At 34.8% G+C, this 17,943-nt stretch overlaps 2 protein-coding genes across 7 annotated transcripts in view; one reads left to right on the top strand and one right to left on the bottom strand.

Annotated features, from left to right (window-relative positions):
- The first annotated feature begins 370 nt into the window (after positions 1-370).
- Positions 371-3,309, top strand: LOC120627374 (ATP synthase subunit delta, mitochondrial). The gene is made up of 6 exons (XM_039895367.1): positions 371-529; positions 1,223-1,349; positions 1,593-1,683; positions 1,997-2,103; positions 2,579-2,683; positions 3,147-3,309. Exons 2-6 carry the CDS (start codon positions 1,224-1,226, stop codon positions 3,210-3,212), a joined length of 495 nt encoding a protein of 164 aa, XP_039751301.1. The 5' UTR covers positions 371-529; position 1,223; the 3' UTR covers positions 3,213-3,309.
- A 2,712-nt stretch (positions 3,310-6,021) lies between these two features.
- Positions 6,022-17,943, bottom strand: part of LOC120627257 (Down syndrome cell adhesion molecule-like protein Dscam2) — a 78,605-nt gene continuing 66,683 nt past the window's right edge. For 4 of the 6 annotated variants that reach the window (XM_039895170.1, XM_039895171.1, XM_039895167.1 and 1 more), the window contains exons 34-43: positions 17,448-17,621; positions 15,427-15,525; positions 14,083-14,261; positions 13,648-13,761; positions 13,024-13,162; positions 12,042-12,194; positions 11,073-11,078; positions 9,510-9,570; positions 8,453-8,458; positions 6,022-7,836 (exon numbers count right to left, since the gene is read on the bottom strand). In XM_039895170.1, the coding sequence (XP_039751104.1) occupies positions 7,755-7,836; positions 8,453-8,458; positions 9,510-9,570; positions 11,073-11,078; positions 12,042-12,194; positions 13,024-13,162; positions 13,648-13,761; positions 14,083-14,261; positions 15,427-15,525; positions 17,448-17,621 (1,013 nt within the window). In that variant the 3' untranslated portion in view covers positions 6,022-7,754. The remainder of the gene's footprint in view (positions 7,837-8,452; positions 8,459-9,509; positions 9,571-11,072; positions 11,079-12,041; positions 12,195-13,023; positions 13,163-13,647; positions 13,762-14,082; positions 14,262-15,426; positions 15,526-17,447; positions 17,622-17,943) is intronic. The other 2 variants (XM_039895168.1, XM_039895173.1) reach the window with 2 other exon arrangements.

Here is a 17,943-nt window from a genome sequence, read left to right as displayed (position 1 = left end):
TAAGAAACCAAAATCTTTTCCAAGCACAGTTTATTTTGAAAAGAAGAATCAGGTCGTCTGCAAATCTTAGGTTTCAGTTTTTCACCGATAATGCTAATTCCAAGCGCATGACAATCAATTTTACTGAGTATGTAATCCAACGCTGCAGAAAAAAGCTTTGGTGATAATGCGCTATAACGCTGAACTTTTCATCTCAGTCCGGATTATTTCTGTGGAATCTTTATACACATTTTTTATTATTCTGATATATTTAGGACGTACCCCTTGTGAATATAGGGCTTCCCATATATGTGCATATTTTAGTGAATCAAACGTCTTGTCGTTATCTACGAATGCCATAAAGTAAATGTCATAATGACATTAAAATTAAAGTTTGACAACTGCTGTCAACTCGGTACTCCGTGATCGAAAAGAGTAAAAAGAGTAGAGACCGAAGAATTCAGGGGGTGTAATAAGGAAATAGGTATCCGAAAAGGCCTCTTCAGTTTTTATAAGTTTAAATCCAGTTCCAGCCCCAATACAAAATAACGTAAGTATAATTCCCTGTTATCGCTGTGCTAAAACAACGTTAGGACCCATGTTACATAATCTCTGTTTTTTTTACTGAATTATTCTTAATAAAACATAATTTTACGTTGTAAACATGGTATTTTGGTGTATTTAACGTTCGTTCCGTACAACAATCAATCAGATGGACTATTTAATTTAACCAAGAAGTTGAGGTTAGAAATCAACAAATTTTCATTTTAAAATGAAATAAGCCAATCTAATCAGTATATTGGATCTGTATATGAAAACTAAGAAAGGTGGTTCTCAAATATATATATTTTTTTAATATGCCTTTGAAGGTACTTATCTTATTCATCAAAGTGTTTCGTGTTTGGGTAAACCCAATCAGTGTACTTTAAATTACAGTGTACTTTTTATATTATTCTAGTAGAAAATTTGTAAGGGTGCAATAATACAAAATATCACTAAATTATATTGGCTGTATTGTATTTGTGTTATATTTTGTATTTATTGTTAATAATTTCCTTATATTAGTGTACAATAGAAGTGTATTTTCTTTACTTATCATTTACACTTTAACATTTCCCCTGACTCAGACTGAAGATTGGTAACCTACCAAGTTACCAATCTTCGGCCTTAGCCAGAATTGTGGTATCATCTTTAGCAGCTAACATGCAATTTAATAAGAAAACCTTAATGCCTTATGTTTTAGAATGTCGTACACACTACGCAGCTTGTTAAGGACTGTATCGAGGAAGCTCCAGGTGCGTTCTTATGCTGCTGAAGCTGCAGCACCAAAAGAGGGTGAAATGGCTTTCACATTTGCGGCAGGCAACAAGGTTAATAAAATGATAATGTATATTTGTATTCTTGTTTGTTAAAAAAAACTAATTAACATTAATTCTGCCTAGGGGATTTATCTATTTCCTAAACTTAAATATTTAGTCAAGTATCTTGACAATATAACTAAAACTGCAGTATATAATTCTGCATCATTCTTTTACCAGATTCAGCAACCAGATCATCACCAAATAAAGCATTCACAAATTTAATTCTTTATCTGTTTATTTATTATTTTGCAGGTGTTCTATGATAAGCAAGTTGTGAAGCAGGTCGATGTGCCGTCATTCAGTGGGGCTTTTGGTATCTTGCCTAAGCACGTCCCAACACTAGGTAAGTGAACACTAGGGAAGTAATTAATAACAGTTTAATAATAAGCACTGTTTTCACTGTTAAATTGGCACTAATTAATGAGAAAGTGTTATTTGGTAAGAAAAGTCTTTTACACTACTTTAATGCTTAATATTACAGAGCTATTAAGCATTAAAGTAATCTCTGTATATAAAAAGTTTTACAGATGATTATAATGATTTTATTATTGTTTTAACAAACAATTTAAAACAAACAACATATTTTAAAAATTAAGCAATAAATTAACTATTTTTGAAATAAATATGATGGAGCTAATATTTATATTTTCTTACAGCTGTTCTTAAACCCGGTGTCGTTACAGTTACGGAAAACGATGGAAAACAAAGTAAGATATTTGTGTCCTCGGGTACAATCACAGTTAACGAAGACTCATCAGTACAGGTACTTACATAATATATTAATTTATTTTAGAGTTCACCTGCAGGTGGCAGTCTAGTCTAGTCTAGTCCCGTTTTCACTAAATCTAATGTGTTATGATTCAGGCGAAAATAATCTGTACAAAATAAATGTTTCACCAACTCTTAGGTGATACCTATTGGTAAACATTTGATGTTTGCGTAGGAATCTTCTTACATTAGACGTCACTTTAGTCATTGCCTTGTTTGTTGAAAGTGAAAAGTGTGTGTGTATTTTCATAATAATACCCAGGCCCTGGCCTAACACATATTAATAATTACAATACAATAAATATTAATAATTGTCCGGACATGGGACTTTAATAGGAACAATAGTTTTCGGCAACACAGTAGATCTCCATGGTTCTCCAAGAAGATACAATATTATTTTGTAGATTTTGGTGATTTTCTCATCTATTAAAACCTGCCTAAATAAAAAATATGGTATAATTTGCTTATAGGTTTTAGCTGAAGAGGCGCACCCCTTAGAGAACCTAGACCGTGCTGCGGCACAGGAGGCTCTTAGCAAGGCTCAGTCTGAATTCAACTCTGCTGCCAACGAACAGGTAAATGATGAGTCGGAAACAGAAGACTTATAGAAAACATAGTCATTATTCTCTAAGACATTGAAGTAACTCAGTGTGAAAAGCGTCTTGCGAAGCTTCTTGTATCCAATTTTACACATTTATGCAAACGTCAAGAACGACACAATTAGCCGCTAATTCTGCTAATATTTGAATGTCCTAGGCGACTAGCATAGATACAAAAAGTTTTTAAGCTTGTTTGTTATTATAATAATTTAATCTAGGTCATACTCTTATTTATCTTATTTATATACGTAATTAGGGACCCCAGTGAATTTTAAATGTATACACTACGACTGATCGAACGTGGTTGTCACCGCGTAATTTTTATGAAATTTTTATTCAGTTATACCACTAAGTATTAAAGATTCCAGGAAAAAATTATGCACAGGGGTTTTTCCTCGTCATGAATATCACCTTTTTTACATAATATATTTCTCTTCAGGCTAAAGCTGAGGCCGCCATTGCTGTCGAAGTTGCTGAAGAAATCGTTAAAGCCGCATCGGCGTAGATTTCTGTCAGTGCCCTCAATGTATAGTTTAACAAGTAACAACTATACTAACTAATGATCATATTAAAACGCAAAATAAACACGTTCGTATAGAGTATGTTTAGTATTTTATTTATTTACCATATCGTCGGCCAACTTATTACCGTGACAGGAGCGTGAGAGAAGCGTAATATTTTTAAATGTTACTAATAATATAAGAAAACAAACGTTTGGAAAATAATTAAACTTATTATGCTGTAAATTGAAACTATTCCACAACATTCATTGAAAGATTTATTATTTGTTTGCATAACCTCTTTATATTCGGTGATATAAGTGTCTATTCCGGAAAAGCAAAAGGGGATTCCCAGAGCATTTAAAAATATTGCCTTGTTACTGTTTCTCAGCTAAACTGATATTCGCCGATATATATCCGCCATGACAAGTGAAACACCGAATGAACTTCGAAAATCTCAGCAACAAACTCGTATATCAGGTATTTTGTAATTTCAAACGGTTAGTTGCTAGTTTTCTTGTAATCAATACCAAAAATCTATGGAACAAAATGTCTAACACAGATAGCTCTATTTTGCATATGACGCTACAAGTCAACCGGCGAGCGTTTTCGCGGGAAATAATGTTTTTTAAAATAATTTGTATTTTTGGGAGGTATTTTGGGGATATAGTAGATACTTTCCAACATCATAGGACAGTTCTTCAAAATTTGTCATCATGCCTATTACTTAGTTTTCTGGAAAAATTTGATTTGAAAAAGATAATATTTTATTGACATAAGTCACATCCTTATTGATTATAGCAGTTAAGCTAAAGTAAAACTTTTAGTCTGGTGGAATGTTTCCATTCAACCGATTGGCCTTCCTAATAACTGCTTAAGTAACTGCTGTAATATGCACAAATAAATAAATATACTACGACAATAAACACATCGCCATCCAGTCCCAAAGTAAGCTTAGCATGTGTTATGGGTACTAAGATGACTGATGAATATTTGTAATATACATAAATACTTAGAATAAACATATTAATACCCAGACACTGAAAATATTCACGCTCATCACATAAACATTTTCCAGTAGTGGGAATCGAACCCACGGCCTAGGACTTAAAAAGTAGGGTCGCTGCAAACTGCGCCAATCGGCCGTCAAGGAGTGCATATTACAATTATTACTTTTTAGTAAAACTGACAAAATGTTTTACCATGGTGACGTTATTTATGTACCTATCTATAGTCGTAAAAATGTAATAGGCCCGTTTTGACATTTGTGCAAGACCATAGAATGTAACTTGGAACGAAACTGAAAGACACAATAAAATAAAAATCAATTACATACAGTGTTTTAAAAAATACGTAAATTTTTTTGGGACGTTAAATAATATGAAAGAATATATCGCGAGTATTCTTTTTGCGCTTACTTTATAATGGTGACGTTATTTATGTACCCATCTATAGTCGTAAAAATTATGGAGGGTAGAGGTAAGGAGAGTCATCTTATATGGCAGAAAAGTTGAAAAAGTGTCCAGTGTATGCGCTAAATAACAGTTCAAAAATCCTCCACAATGGCGCTGGTGGATGCACAGGGTATGGTATGAATGTAGCAATCGTAGATGAATTGAAGTATGCCGAGTTAAAAAATTTAATGTCATTATCGACTAAAGTAGTTAATTATTGAGAATTTCAACAACTTACGTTGTACAAAATATTGTGGTAAATATAACCTTACTTCCTTGTATCTCCATACTTCCTTGTTTATTTTTCAAGCCTACTCTAACAATATTTATATTTGGCGCTTCTTTTAAGAGTTACCCTGATGCAAATGTGGCGCCATCCTAATTTAATACATTTTGACGACACTTTTTCATATACACAGATGACTCTCCTTACCTCTACCCTCCATAGTAAAAATGTAATAGGCCCGTTTTGACATTTGTGCAAGACCATAGAATGTAACTTGGAACGAAACTGAAAGAAACAATAAAATAAAAATCAATTACATACAGTGTTTTAAAAAATACGTAAATTTTTTTGGGACCTTAAATAATATGAAAGAATATATCGCGAGTATTCTTTTTGCGCTTACTTTATAGTAGCACGCAATTTATAATTCTTGCGAAACGTTCCGAAAACAGTTACGTTCTCAGTCTTTTTTTTTTTATACTAGAGCTGTAAACATTTTTTTACTGAATATCGAAATTAGATATTGTGTAGTTATCTTTACTGCAAATAATGAGCTTGGTTCTCAAAATGGGTTCTAAATAATGAGTCTGAGTTGATGTATCTGACCAAGCGGCACATGACTGAAGCGTCCCCGCGCGCACTGCGCAGTTTTTCGTTCCTCATCTTGTAAAGTTGACTGTGCGCTCGTTTAAGTTTGATATATATTGTTTACTATTACGTTAACTATGGCTCTTCTATTTTGCATATTAATTTAAACATAGTGATTTGACTCGATTTTTGAGTTTGTTTTTATATAGTACTAACTCTGTTTCAACATGTTGAAAAGTGGACGTATACTCAACAGCCAGTCACGCGTATCGGTTGTGAAGTTAAAGGACGAACGAACGAACACTTTACAATACATAATAATATCAATCAAGTACTGATACAAACTTGAATTGATTTATCGTGAGTATCGAGTCCCGAGTCTTATGGTTCCATAACTAGTTACGTCGCGATGACAAATGTCAAAACGGGCCTATTACATTTTTACGACTAGTATATTTATATATAGTATTCTACCAATATTATTTTGTGTCAAATTAAATAAGTTGTTGAGCAATTGAGGTATAGGTAGCGTAAATAAAACACGAATTCGTAGTTGAAATATGAGTACTTTATTCAACACAATTCAAACACTTTGGTACAAACAGTTATTTGCAACTAGCAATATCGTTTTATTTTTATACAAAAAAAACACCTTTTAACTAAGCGCAAACAGAGCACTCGTAAGCAAAAACATCAAAAAATGTTAGAGAAAATCAATCCCGTCTAGCCGGCGATATTTTGCTGTCGAACGCTTAAATGTAGATTTATTCCATCGAATAGTTTACATTATAATTTGGAATATTCTTATCTTTAAATTTTCATATTAGATTTTTTTTTTACTATAAATTATTATTAATCCAAAATTTCTAACTGGAAGGTTTATAGAAGAGATCGGTTTCTAGGAAGTCGCGATAACCTATCTACAAGCCTACGTCGCAAAGCTTACACGATGTCACAACATATAAGAAGACATCTAGAAAACGACACGCGCGTGTCTTACATCTAAAACATTTGCATAATATAGAGATATATTTATAAATGATGATTATTTATTGATTAATAAAAATGCACCTCATTAGGGTATCAATAAGTCATACAAATTGCTTTCAAAATTTCAATAATATAAATTATTGGCAGTAGGTATACAAGAAGTTAATTTAGCTCGAGTATATTAACAGGGTAGTCATGAGATTAAGGTCTTTATTACGTAGGTAGAGTTACTTGGTGTTATACATAAGTAGTTACTGAAAATTTAATAATGCATGTTCTTACGTTACTAGCTACTGATTACATAGTATTTTGTTTTTAAAGAGTTGATTAATTACTAATAAGATGCCCTTACATTTAGTCTTATCTAAAGAAGTTTATGTAAACACAATGAAAACATCAAAATTCATTACACGATATAAAAATGACATGGCAATAACATAAATGGTAAAAAGCATCACGAAAACTGTAACATTAAAAAGGAAGCATTGAACCGACCCTACGGTCGCATGGTTTCTTAAAAGTGAAATCTTAAAAATACACAATATAAATAACGTTAATTGTTAGTACAATTCAAATAAAATAAATGGGTAAAAAAAGTCAAAATATCACATTATTACATGTTGAGCTTAATTTAAATACATGATACACTTCCAAAACCAGCACTACTTTTACGTCCGTTGTATTAAATTAAGCTAAACAAATAAGATCAAAATATAAATTTAAAACTCTGCTGTAGACGTCTGAAATCATTAAAGATTGGGTATGTTGCCATTCGTTTCTTGTTAGATAATTTCATTGGTAACACGTCACCTTTCTAAAGGAAATATATCAATTTGAATTAACTACCACAACCATAATTTTCTGTTTCAAATGGTAACACTATCAAAAGTGACGTGACGCGTCTACAGGGAGGGTTAACAAATTCCGGGCGACATACCCAACCTCCCAACCTCCACAGGGAGTCAAAGGTCAAATAAAATGACTTATGGCACTCACGTGCGCGTCTAACGTTGAACAAATGAAATCTAGCCAACTCAGTCGAAACGAAATGAAATCGGGATGGCGACACACCGGTAAAATGTCTAATAGTTAAAATGAATTTGGCATGATCGCCCGCAGCCTCACCGATCTGCAATCGATGCAACGAAATCGCGAGGGCGTAGCGTATTTACTGGAATTATGCAATAAAATGTATTAAAAGTATCGAAAAGCGGGCGATTGCATCGGCAAGGCCGTGAGCATTTAAACTAGAAAAAGGGTGTCCGGTGCGCTGTGGAGCAGTTTACAAGTTACACTGCCACAGTATCGTAGGCTGTGAGTCCCCCCCGCCCGTGGACTGCTTGCTGGGGGATTGGGGTGTTTGCTTCTGGTCTGCAACGTTATGGACAGTTAACACACATCTGCATTAACATATTAAAACTTCTACATATAGGATGGGGCTCTAACACTTTGAGAATTTGAAATGCTTATCAAACAACCTGACAACACTAATCTATGATAGTTAGGAAAATGAAGTTTCATAGAATCAAATAATTGGTTTTCTAAGTTTTAAATAATGCAATTAATAAACTATTAGAGCATTAAAAGGTAGCTGTGTGAGGCGCGAATAATTTATAAAATTATCGATTATTTAACATTGGTTTATACAAAATCGATAATTTTAAGTGTTTCAAGGTGGATCTACACGGTACACATGGGTATACAGTTGGTAGGTACATCTGCAAAAAGCTAACGTACGTGTTTGCATACAGTTGCAGTATTTCTCTTCCAAAAAATATATTGGTTATAGGCGCATTATCATAATTTATTTAAATAATAAAAATAAATCTTTAACGCATTTATGAACAATGGTTTAGCAAAAGAAATGGCTTAGTGCAATGGATTAAAGTGTTAGCCACATAACATTAATGGTTAGAAACAATAACAGTTCAGGCAAAATGAAATAACATACAGCAAAATATATTCTTCTTCACATACATTGACTTACTGTTTCCTGTCGACCATGGATGCAGAACATAGTACATGCTTAAATACCGACAGAACTATTCATACACAAATGCTGTGTCGCATTGGAGACTGCGACATATACAAAATAGCGCACACACAAGGAGTCGGCAGTTAGTTAAATGTGTATTCTGTTAATCTTTTATAAGAGATGTATCGATTACGCTTTCAGACTGGGATAAAGTTGAGTATGCAACACTTCTTGCCGCATTTGCTTAAATAACACCTTTTTCCTGACCTTATCCCACTTTATGTTGCGTCAGATCCACCTGTCTTCTTTAAACTGTAAGACCGACTTGTTAATTTTGGTTTTGGCATATTTTTAATAAACAGACAGGTCGTCTGACGGACCCTTTCTTAAGTGATACTTAGGTACTACATTTTTTATTTGCCAGGTCAGGTTTCAAATCAAAGCAAACATACAGACAAACTTTCGCAGTTTATATATTTTTTGTGGATTTGTATGAATTAAGTTTCAAGGAATCTTATGGGAAGACGGGGTGCAGCATCAGTTTTTTAAATATATTTGCAAACTCAACTCCCTTTAGCGCTCTATTTATTCATCTTTAATCATTTTCAGATTAGATAAGAATTCATTTTTATTAAAATAAAATGGAAACATTTGCACTTCATGTGGTTTGCGGTTTACAGTATTTATCATTTGAATAATACTTTTTATGAAAAACCATAAATACGCTAACATCTATAAAAGATATATTTATTTCCACTAGAAATTGACTGGTGATCTGCTATTAATCGGTACATCTCTATGTGATACAAGTTTAAAAAGTGCATAATGCATCAATAAACAAATATGTGAGTAATTAATTTATCAAATCGAATAAGTCAATACCATTCGTACTTAATTTTTGCATTTCTATAAAATGATATCTGAAAACTAAATTATATCATATACTTACTTAGAAATAATATCATATAAAACGAGATGTTATCTGTGCATAATATGTGTATTAATTGAATAGAGAAGTGAGTGTGTGGGCAGGGTGTGTGGAGTAAAGGATAGGCCTGGTTGAACTGACCTGTCAATGAGTTTTCTCATTTCGTCGCTGTGCAAGCCGTCCTTGGCAGTGTGGGCTCTTACTGCAACAACACACAAGTCACGACGCGTCTACACTATGTACGAGACTTGGAGGATGCCCTCTACGAAAACTTTACACCAATACTCACTAAATATACTCAGTTTCCTGGCATCCAACTTCAAAGAAGAAAATCACATTAAAATAATTTGCTTCTTAAATAGTTTCTTTGACCTTATCGTTACTTGTTTGTTCTTTATTCCTACAATATTCGCTATAAGAGTGACGGTAGGTACCTAGTTACAGTTGACTACCTGCGCGAAGCTACACTCGTAGCTAACTTAACTTCCGCAAGGACATAAAGTTTGAATCGGATTGTAACTATTAATTATATAAGGTATGATAGAAAAAAATAGTCTAAACGTTTCCGATGTAGGTAAATTATAACAACGCTGATTTTGATCAGAAAAATGCTTTTGTGAGATCACATGAATGACCAACTACTCAGTTGGTAAGAAACCCGAAAAAAGGTGACCTTTGTAGTTGGTGTACCAGCCTGGTTTATTAATTTTTCCAAGCTTTTCCAAGCTAACTTGTCAATGCAGAACGCATACATGCAGGTAAGTGACAGTTGTATAGGTACGCGCTAATTTTGAAAACATTTCGCCATCAACTAAATAAAGGACCTTAATAAAAATTACTTCAGTAACTGTTATTAAGGTGATTGCGATAGGGGCGGGGGGCAGGTTATCAACTGCCCTCTACATTAAACCGACGAAGGTTGGCAATCGACAAGCGGTTGCATATAAATATTTACACTGATCAAGTAAAAAGTGAACTTATTTGAAGTTGAATGCATGCATTTTTTTATTTTCTACTTAGTTCGATTGAGATTTAGTGGGCATTGGTTCTAGAATGTAAAACACATGAACTAAATCTACATAACATATTCAGACAGAAGGTTGAGTTAACACAATCACGTCTAAACGCTGAGTTACAAAATCGAATAAAGAGAATGTGAAATCCCTTGTTAAAACCTAAATAATAGGTAGGTACTTGGTAAAATGAAGTAAATATCTACTTTATATCAAAGTTTCTGCATACTAAGTATACACATATGCGAGCAGGCTTAACTTGTTAATCTGACAAAAGGCCTACGAATCTCGAAACTCAATACGATGAAGACGCGGTACGCTAGAAACCAAAGTTTGAATAATCCTGGGAAGTTAATTGAATCGAATGAGACTATTAAAATATTACTTCTGGTTTATTTTATTGTTAAACAAATAATCCATTGTGCAGACTCTCATATGTATAAAGCATCTTTATTCGATCATCAAATGTTTAACCGACTTTTTGCTAACAACGTAGAACAGTATCTTCATTTTATCAAGTAAAAAATAAACAGTAGAAAAATTTAGAAAATAAATCATAGTAAGCCAATTGCAAGAACTTCTAAAAGCCGAGAACAACTTCATTTGTTATTACGGAGAATTTTGCATGCGGTCAGTCACAAGTATTAAACATAATTAAAAAATTAAAACTATTGATTGAAAATCGCTTTACCGTCCTCTGTTCAGTTGACACCCATGTATGTACGCATGGACCACAATTCATTTTAAGTAATTATTTTTTTAGACAAATAATATACATAGAAATATCATGAAAATAATAATTTTGAACATAATTCTGTAGAATGTAATGATATATGAATCTTTGAAGAAGCAGTAAAAGTACTAATAAATCATTTTAATTTATACATGAATTTAGAAGAATAAAGATAAGTTAATAGTGAAAATAATGAAATAAACCGTTTTTATAAAATTTGTGGGTAATGAAACACGTTACACGAGTAAAAAATTATTACTGATGCAGTGAATTATGGAGATTCTTAAAGATGTGGTTGAAAATAGATGTAATAAGATGACGTGACATCAATACAGATCTCAAAAAGGTTAATTAGGGGAAGAACCTAAAGCTTAGCTTAATTTACTCTTTGGAACCTTAGGACTATTCGGGAAAATACGCGATCGCCAGTCCTACTTTGATTGATTGTAATAATGTTGTTCGATTAAAGCACTGAATTTTGTTTTTGTGCGAGGAAAGTTCAAAGATTTTATTAATCCTAAGCTAGAAGAATAAATGACTCTAAAATATTTGTCTATAAGTCTCCTTTCTCATACAAATATCTGTTTGTTGTTCTTTAAATAGGACTGATTTGAAGTCGACCTGAGGATGCTCTGGTATCGGATTAACGTAGGAACGTCTGGGTCGTGCGCGTATGCCGAATAGGTAAAATATAAATTACACCTTAGAGATTTGTTGTTCTGTTCTGTTTGATTTCTTGTTGCAGATTTGTAGTAAATTAAATTAAATGTTCATTTATATATAAAATTGGAGGTAGAAATGGTTAATCATGTTTCTGTCCAATTATAAGATAATAAAACTATTAATAAGGTCTCGCGTTCGCGATCTCTTAGTCGATATAATATGTAATGGTCAATGGTGATTTCCGTGTTAGTATATGCTACATACCGGGGTAGTTACGCGGCTGGTCGCATTCGGCTTCGGAGATTTCGTTGGAGTCCTTGCTCTCGTTGAAGGAGGAGGAGCAGTTGTTATCGTTGTTGTTAGCGTTGCGGGGTGGGGGTGGGGGAGGCTCGGGGGAGCTGCCGCATTTGCGGGTTCCTGCGTGGAATAGGTCATATATAGGTAGGTCAAGTTGTAGGTCAACATCGCATATTCTGGATATTCTTACGCTGATCATACCACCCTAGAGATAAGTTGCTCCAGGTATTAGAAATATATAGAAAAAAGTGGTGATAGCCTAGTGTGTAGAACTTCGCCATCCCTTTTAGTGGGTATTCCATCCCAGGCATCTTTAATGTTTCGACTTGTGTACGATTAAGGCAATTAGATATCACTTGCTTAAACGATGAAACTGCATGCTTGCTTGAGTCTTTGATTCGTTTGAGACTCTATGTTCTCAAGGGCGCCTAGTGGCGGTCTACCCCTTAACCTTTCTCACTCTGAGAGGAGACCCATCCCCTACGGCCTACAGTGGGCCGGTAACGGATTGATAATGCTGATCAAGCAATATTCGATCAGCTCAGTGGGAAATGCAACCGTTCTGGAATGCCGGCTCTGTACCTAAACGTAGCGTTATATCCCGAATAGGTGAATTCGATGACATCCAGGAATCTTAAGAAGATCAAGATGCATAAATAATTCCTCTCCTTTTGCACGTCCTGTTCTTTTTCGTGTTATGTAATTGTAATCTTACTAAATCAATAAATAAATTATTCAAGAAGAGTCCAGCTTCATCTTTGATATAAATACACGCACGTTTTTATCTACTGGCGTGTTCGATTGTCCGAAATTGTAGATCTACGAATTTTTAAACAATTTAGGCACGGTGCTAAGCTTCTGAAGTAAGACCTGAAAGCTAGATTAATTTAAAGGAATCACTTGAAGTGAGCTTGAAGTGTACTGTGGTACAAAGTAAAATTTGATATACCAATGCTGGGCCGGGAGCCGTAGTGGTCGGAGTAAGGAGTACCGTAGGCACCGGTATACTGTTCGTCTTCGGGAGCGCAGCATGCGGGCTCGTCATACTCGGGGCCGCAAGCGTACATTGGTCGGGAATAACGGGCACGCTGAAACGGTAATAGGTAAGTATTGATGATGATTTTTTTTCGTTATTGTTGGTTCTTTATCAGACTATTTTGACAACAGCGTAACTCATAAACAAGATGATGAAGTGGAATAGCCATTGCTGAATATTTCCAACTTCAAACAGCGTAACAAATTATATCTTGATAAAATTTGGTACTTCATGTGTACCAAATAAGATTTGTTAGCCAAATGTCTAGCCATAGGATATACGAGTATTTTACACCGCAAAAAAGGATTCCAGTGTGATTTTTAAAAACCAAAAAAAAAAAACGCAGATGGAGTCGCAAGCGACATTTAACATTTTTAATTTACAAAATTCGTACATTTCTCGATATTATTAATTTGGACTAAAATGTAACAACTGGTACAAAAGTAAAATAATGGATCATTTTCTTTGATTTGGTTGTAGCATATTAAAGGCACTACTGAATTATCCCATGTACTATTTATTATATTTTATACTTACGTATTGATCCTCTTCAGCGCAAGTGGCAGGGTCGTCGTATTCGGGAGCAGTCGAGTAAATGGCGCTTTGTCCACCCTGGGAGTTCTTACGGGCATAACGGCTGTTGGCACGAGGCTGAGGAAGAATATTTGGCAGTCAATTAATTTGTATTTTAGTGAAATGGCGAATATGGAATGGAACTATTTTTCGACTGTCAGGAAATGTGTACCTTGCTAATTGGCATAAAATGTTTCTGCCACTGTTGTAATAAAAAAGTAAAGATGGTCTTAGGCCTCCGATAAGTGGTCGGCTATCCTTTTTTTACTACGATTGGCCTGCGATTGGAAGTGTGTTCTGGAATATTCTAATGTAACGGTAGCTGATTAAAGCCCTACAATAGACATCATAGTTTCTTCACCCTCAGACCCCAGAACATAACATTATTGTTATACTCACCATGCTCTGAGATCCGGCGCGAGAGTGAGCGGGATGGTGTGGGTGTTGGTGTGGGTGTGCGAGAGTGCCGGCATGAGACGGGTGGTGGTGTGGGAACGCGATAGCCTTGCTGGGGTCCATCTCTTCACGGAAGCCTAGCAGGTGGAACGTTGCGTAGGGGCAGATCTCGTCTTCCATGCCTGTAGATATTAGGTACAGAGTTGTATTATTATTATTATTATATATATTTAAATATTCTTTTGATTAGATTGTTATTTCTTTAAATGTTGTTTTCGCAAGTCGTTCTTGTGTTTCTCAAAATCTTGTATCTGACTAGTGCACATGATGCACCATCAGTGTCAGTAAATAAAACAGTTCATCAAGGTGCACATATTCTATTGGTTGGTTATAATACAAAACACATAGTTACTTAAATAACAGACTCTTTGAAACATAGATGTATGAAAAAAATACACTTAAAATAATAGAGGTTAAGTATTTTAACATTTTCAGATTGTTTTTATAAAGTTTTACTATGCACGCTGAAAGGTTAGCAAAATATAAAGAATAATGGATGTTAAAAAATCAAGCAAATCGTTCAGAAACTGTAACTAAACTTACCGTTTGACTGTCTGTTAGTTATACCACTCAACACAGCTCCACAAAATAAGTAATTATTATTGGATTGGATACGAAAAAAGAAACATTATCCTCAATAAGAACCACGTAAAATGTAGATAGATATTATTTAGTTTTACAAAATACTATAATTATTTCAATTTACTACAAAGCAACACAAGCAAAACTATATACCATCATGGAACTTAGAAACAAGATGCCTGTTAAGTTAACTTAGATACTTATTTATCAATGTAACTTCGGCATTTAACGGATAGTTATATCGTACAAAAACACTATCTCTTTTTATAAATCACCAAGTATTATTGCCGGTTTTTCGCATCCCTCGATGCTAGTCCCTTTTTGATAGCCGTCCTTCTACCAGTTTTTTTTACTTCTTTAAGTTAGACCTTGATTACAATCGCACCTGGTTGTAAGTGATGATGCATTTTAAGATTGTGGTGAATAACCTGTTAGGTTTATGGTAGCTACCGATTTTAGTACCCCTTAACCCCTTATAGGTTTCTACGCGACATCATACCGGAAGGCTAAATTAAATGGCTTGGTGGCATGTCTTTTTCGCTAGAAAAGCCTTTCGGCCGTGGCTTTGCGAAGTCTTGAATTGAAAATTAATATAACTTCTACTGTTAATTGCCAAAATTACATTAAAAAACTAAGACACCCAGATTTTGATTTTAAACTAGGTTTATTTTCTGGCTCATTTCTTAATTCGAGACAGTGGGATACCTGTTGAGATGGTGTCGCCGGAACCGGTACGTCGCATGCGAGGTCTTCGCACGCGCTCATAGTGATGCCTCCTCGGGTCCCACGTTGAGTGCCCGCCCACTAAACCACACTACTGCGTAAACATGCGCGCTACGTACGTACACCGTACACCATTTACCGTTGTACGTTGTAGACCGGTCAGCAGTCAACAACCCTCATACAATATCTCACTTCGCTTCCATAATAATTTTAAGGTTTTTATAGTAATAATTAGGGAACCAAGTAGATGGCCCACCTGATGGTAAGATGAAAAACATAGGCCTTTAAACAGAGTAACACTTCGTTTTGTTTGTACTAAGCGGGCACGTCCGAAAAAGTGCCACCGTAAACCCTAAAACCTATAGGAGTTAAGTGCACAATAACGGCAACTACGCCCTTCGACCGGAAACCAGCATTGATGCATGGTGGCAGTACTTCCTCGGACAAGCTTTGTTACAAAAAGCTTACTACTACTAAAAATCAGTAGTCTTTTATTGGTGAATAACAAACTTATCAACTCATAACCTTGAAACTAGACTCAAATAATAGTCATCTTGTGTAGTATCTCATGGGTATTTTGAGTGCCGAAGCGCTTTTGTGAGATATTGTGCGAGAACTTTTAACCCTACACCATATTTTTAGACATACCTGTATGTTTTGACGTATCCTCTACTCGGTTGAAAATGTTTTGAAAATAAATTGGCATTAAAGAAAAAGATAAAATGAAATTAAAGTTTAGGATAGGAGAATAAGCCAAAACATAAAAGCGGGAGGGCTGTCACCAAAATAATAATTACGTATTAAAACTAAGGATAAGTGCCATAAATTAATGATGGCAGACAACAACAATCAAAGCAAAAAATTAAATGGTTGTCGTGCGCTATGTGATAAAATTAACAATTAAAATCAAATTTAATCTGTGGACCTTCAAGTTTAAAAAAGAAAGTATCTATAAGTAATATATTAGTTCGGGAGTATTTAACATAATCTATAAGCCAATTTGAAGACTATATACTGAAGTGTTTAAGTTTGCTTTCTACAACATGGCTTGATAAGTGGTAAAAAAATAAAAGAGGCAAAGCTAGAATGGCATGATTAGGTTCCATAATTTCGTGCACTAAGTACCTACCTATATAAAACTGAGAAAGACTATTATAATATTATATCCTTCATGTTTATCCTGGTTTCTACTTTCTATCAAAAGATAAAAAAGTATACTTATCTTGCAAATAATAAAATAATGTGTTACTTTAAAAAAGTATTGTACAGATATAACGTAAAGGGGATCCTGAAAATCGAAATAGAAACAGTTACGTTTAATCGGTGGACTCAAGAAACAACAACAGTATGTGTTAGTGAAATTGGTTCGGACAACCCAAGCCAACTACTTGGGTTGTCCGAACCAATTTCATACGCCGCGCCTTTCTTCCTAATTCCCACAGCCGATTTATAAAATCTACAGACGTTCAAGGTCGAAAGCGGAGGTAGTTCAAATATTCAACTAATATAACCTTATTGAAATGGTCACGTTTATTATATTAATTAAAAACTAAATGTTGTTATACTATCTGCGGGTAAGCAATAGGGGGCGGGAAATTATGAAAAAAAGATTTAGTATTTAACATGCTTTACAGACTACCCAATCAGAACTAAGTCCGTAGCGGAATCTGTTGGACATGTGTAATAAAATAAAACTATAGAAAAATTATGGCCCCCGCCCGTCGCCATTTAGCTCTGTGTGTTTAACTCTCTTCATAATAATAAAGTTTTATTTCATGACTCTTGGTTTTTTATATAGTAACAATTGGTGAGTGGAAACCTATCGCCTATGAACTCAGCAACACTTCGCAAGGTATGCAGGGGAACGTCCTGCATAATACTGCCCTGTGTTCATCAATCACAAGGCCATGTGCATGTTATTGCACCGGCAACCACTTACTTCAGACAGAAACACAGTTTGGGCTGCTTGGCGGCAGAAATAGGCATGGTGATGAGGTACTCACTGATAACAGCCTGTCGCTTAACTCGGTCGCAGGTATTGTAGTTGGAGCCAGGTACAGGGGGCAGTTTACGGTTAGGGGGTGCAATGTAGCCGAGTTCGTCGCGAAGGCCGCCGCGTTTGTCCAAAGTTCCTCCAGCACCGAGAGCGGCGCCTGATGCGTTGTATACTGCGTCATCTAAAACCATATAAAACCTCGTACAAGGTGTAGCGACAATTATTTCTCTGTGGGATTTAAGCGTAAGCGTATTTTTTGTAATTACATTATGTTATATCTTTCAACGAGCAATTCTTGTATATATATAATTGGAATATCGGAATCCAACGATTTTCATGAAATTTAGTATACAGGGGGTTTCGGGGGCGTTTAATCGATCTATCTAGGATTCGTTTTTAGAAAGTGTCATTTTATTTGTGTTTTCCGGTAATAACCAATTTGGTGCAGCGAAGTTGCACGGATCAGCTAGTGTCTATTAATTGTAGATTCAAGATACATTCAA

Source organism: Pararge aegeria, chromosome 11 (assembly GCF_905163445.1).
Source record: "Pararge aegeria chromosome 11, ilParAegt1.1, whole genome shotgun sequence".
Classification (NCBI taxonomy): domain Eukaryota; kingdom Metazoa; phylum Arthropoda; class Insecta; order Lepidoptera; family Nymphalidae; genus Pararge; species Pararge aegeria.
This window is presented reverse-complemented; position numbering and strand designations above follow the sequence as displayed.

What these genes read in the sequence shown, in the direction of transcription:
- LOC120627374 (XM_039895367.1), top strand. Translation starts at nt 1,224, where the DNA reads ATGTCGTACACACTACGCAGCTTGTTAAGGACTGTATCGAGGAAGCTC. An exon ending in CATTTGCGGCAGGCAACAAG is followed by an intron (nt 1,350 to 1,592) that starts GTTAATAAAATG and finishes ATTATTTTGCAG; the next exon opens with GTGTTCTATGATAAGCAAGT. An exon ending in ACTCTGCTGCCAACGAACAG is followed by an intron (nt 2,684 to 3,146) that starts GTAAATGATGAG and finishes ATTTCTCTTCAG; the next exon opens with GCTAAAGCTGAGGCCGCCAT.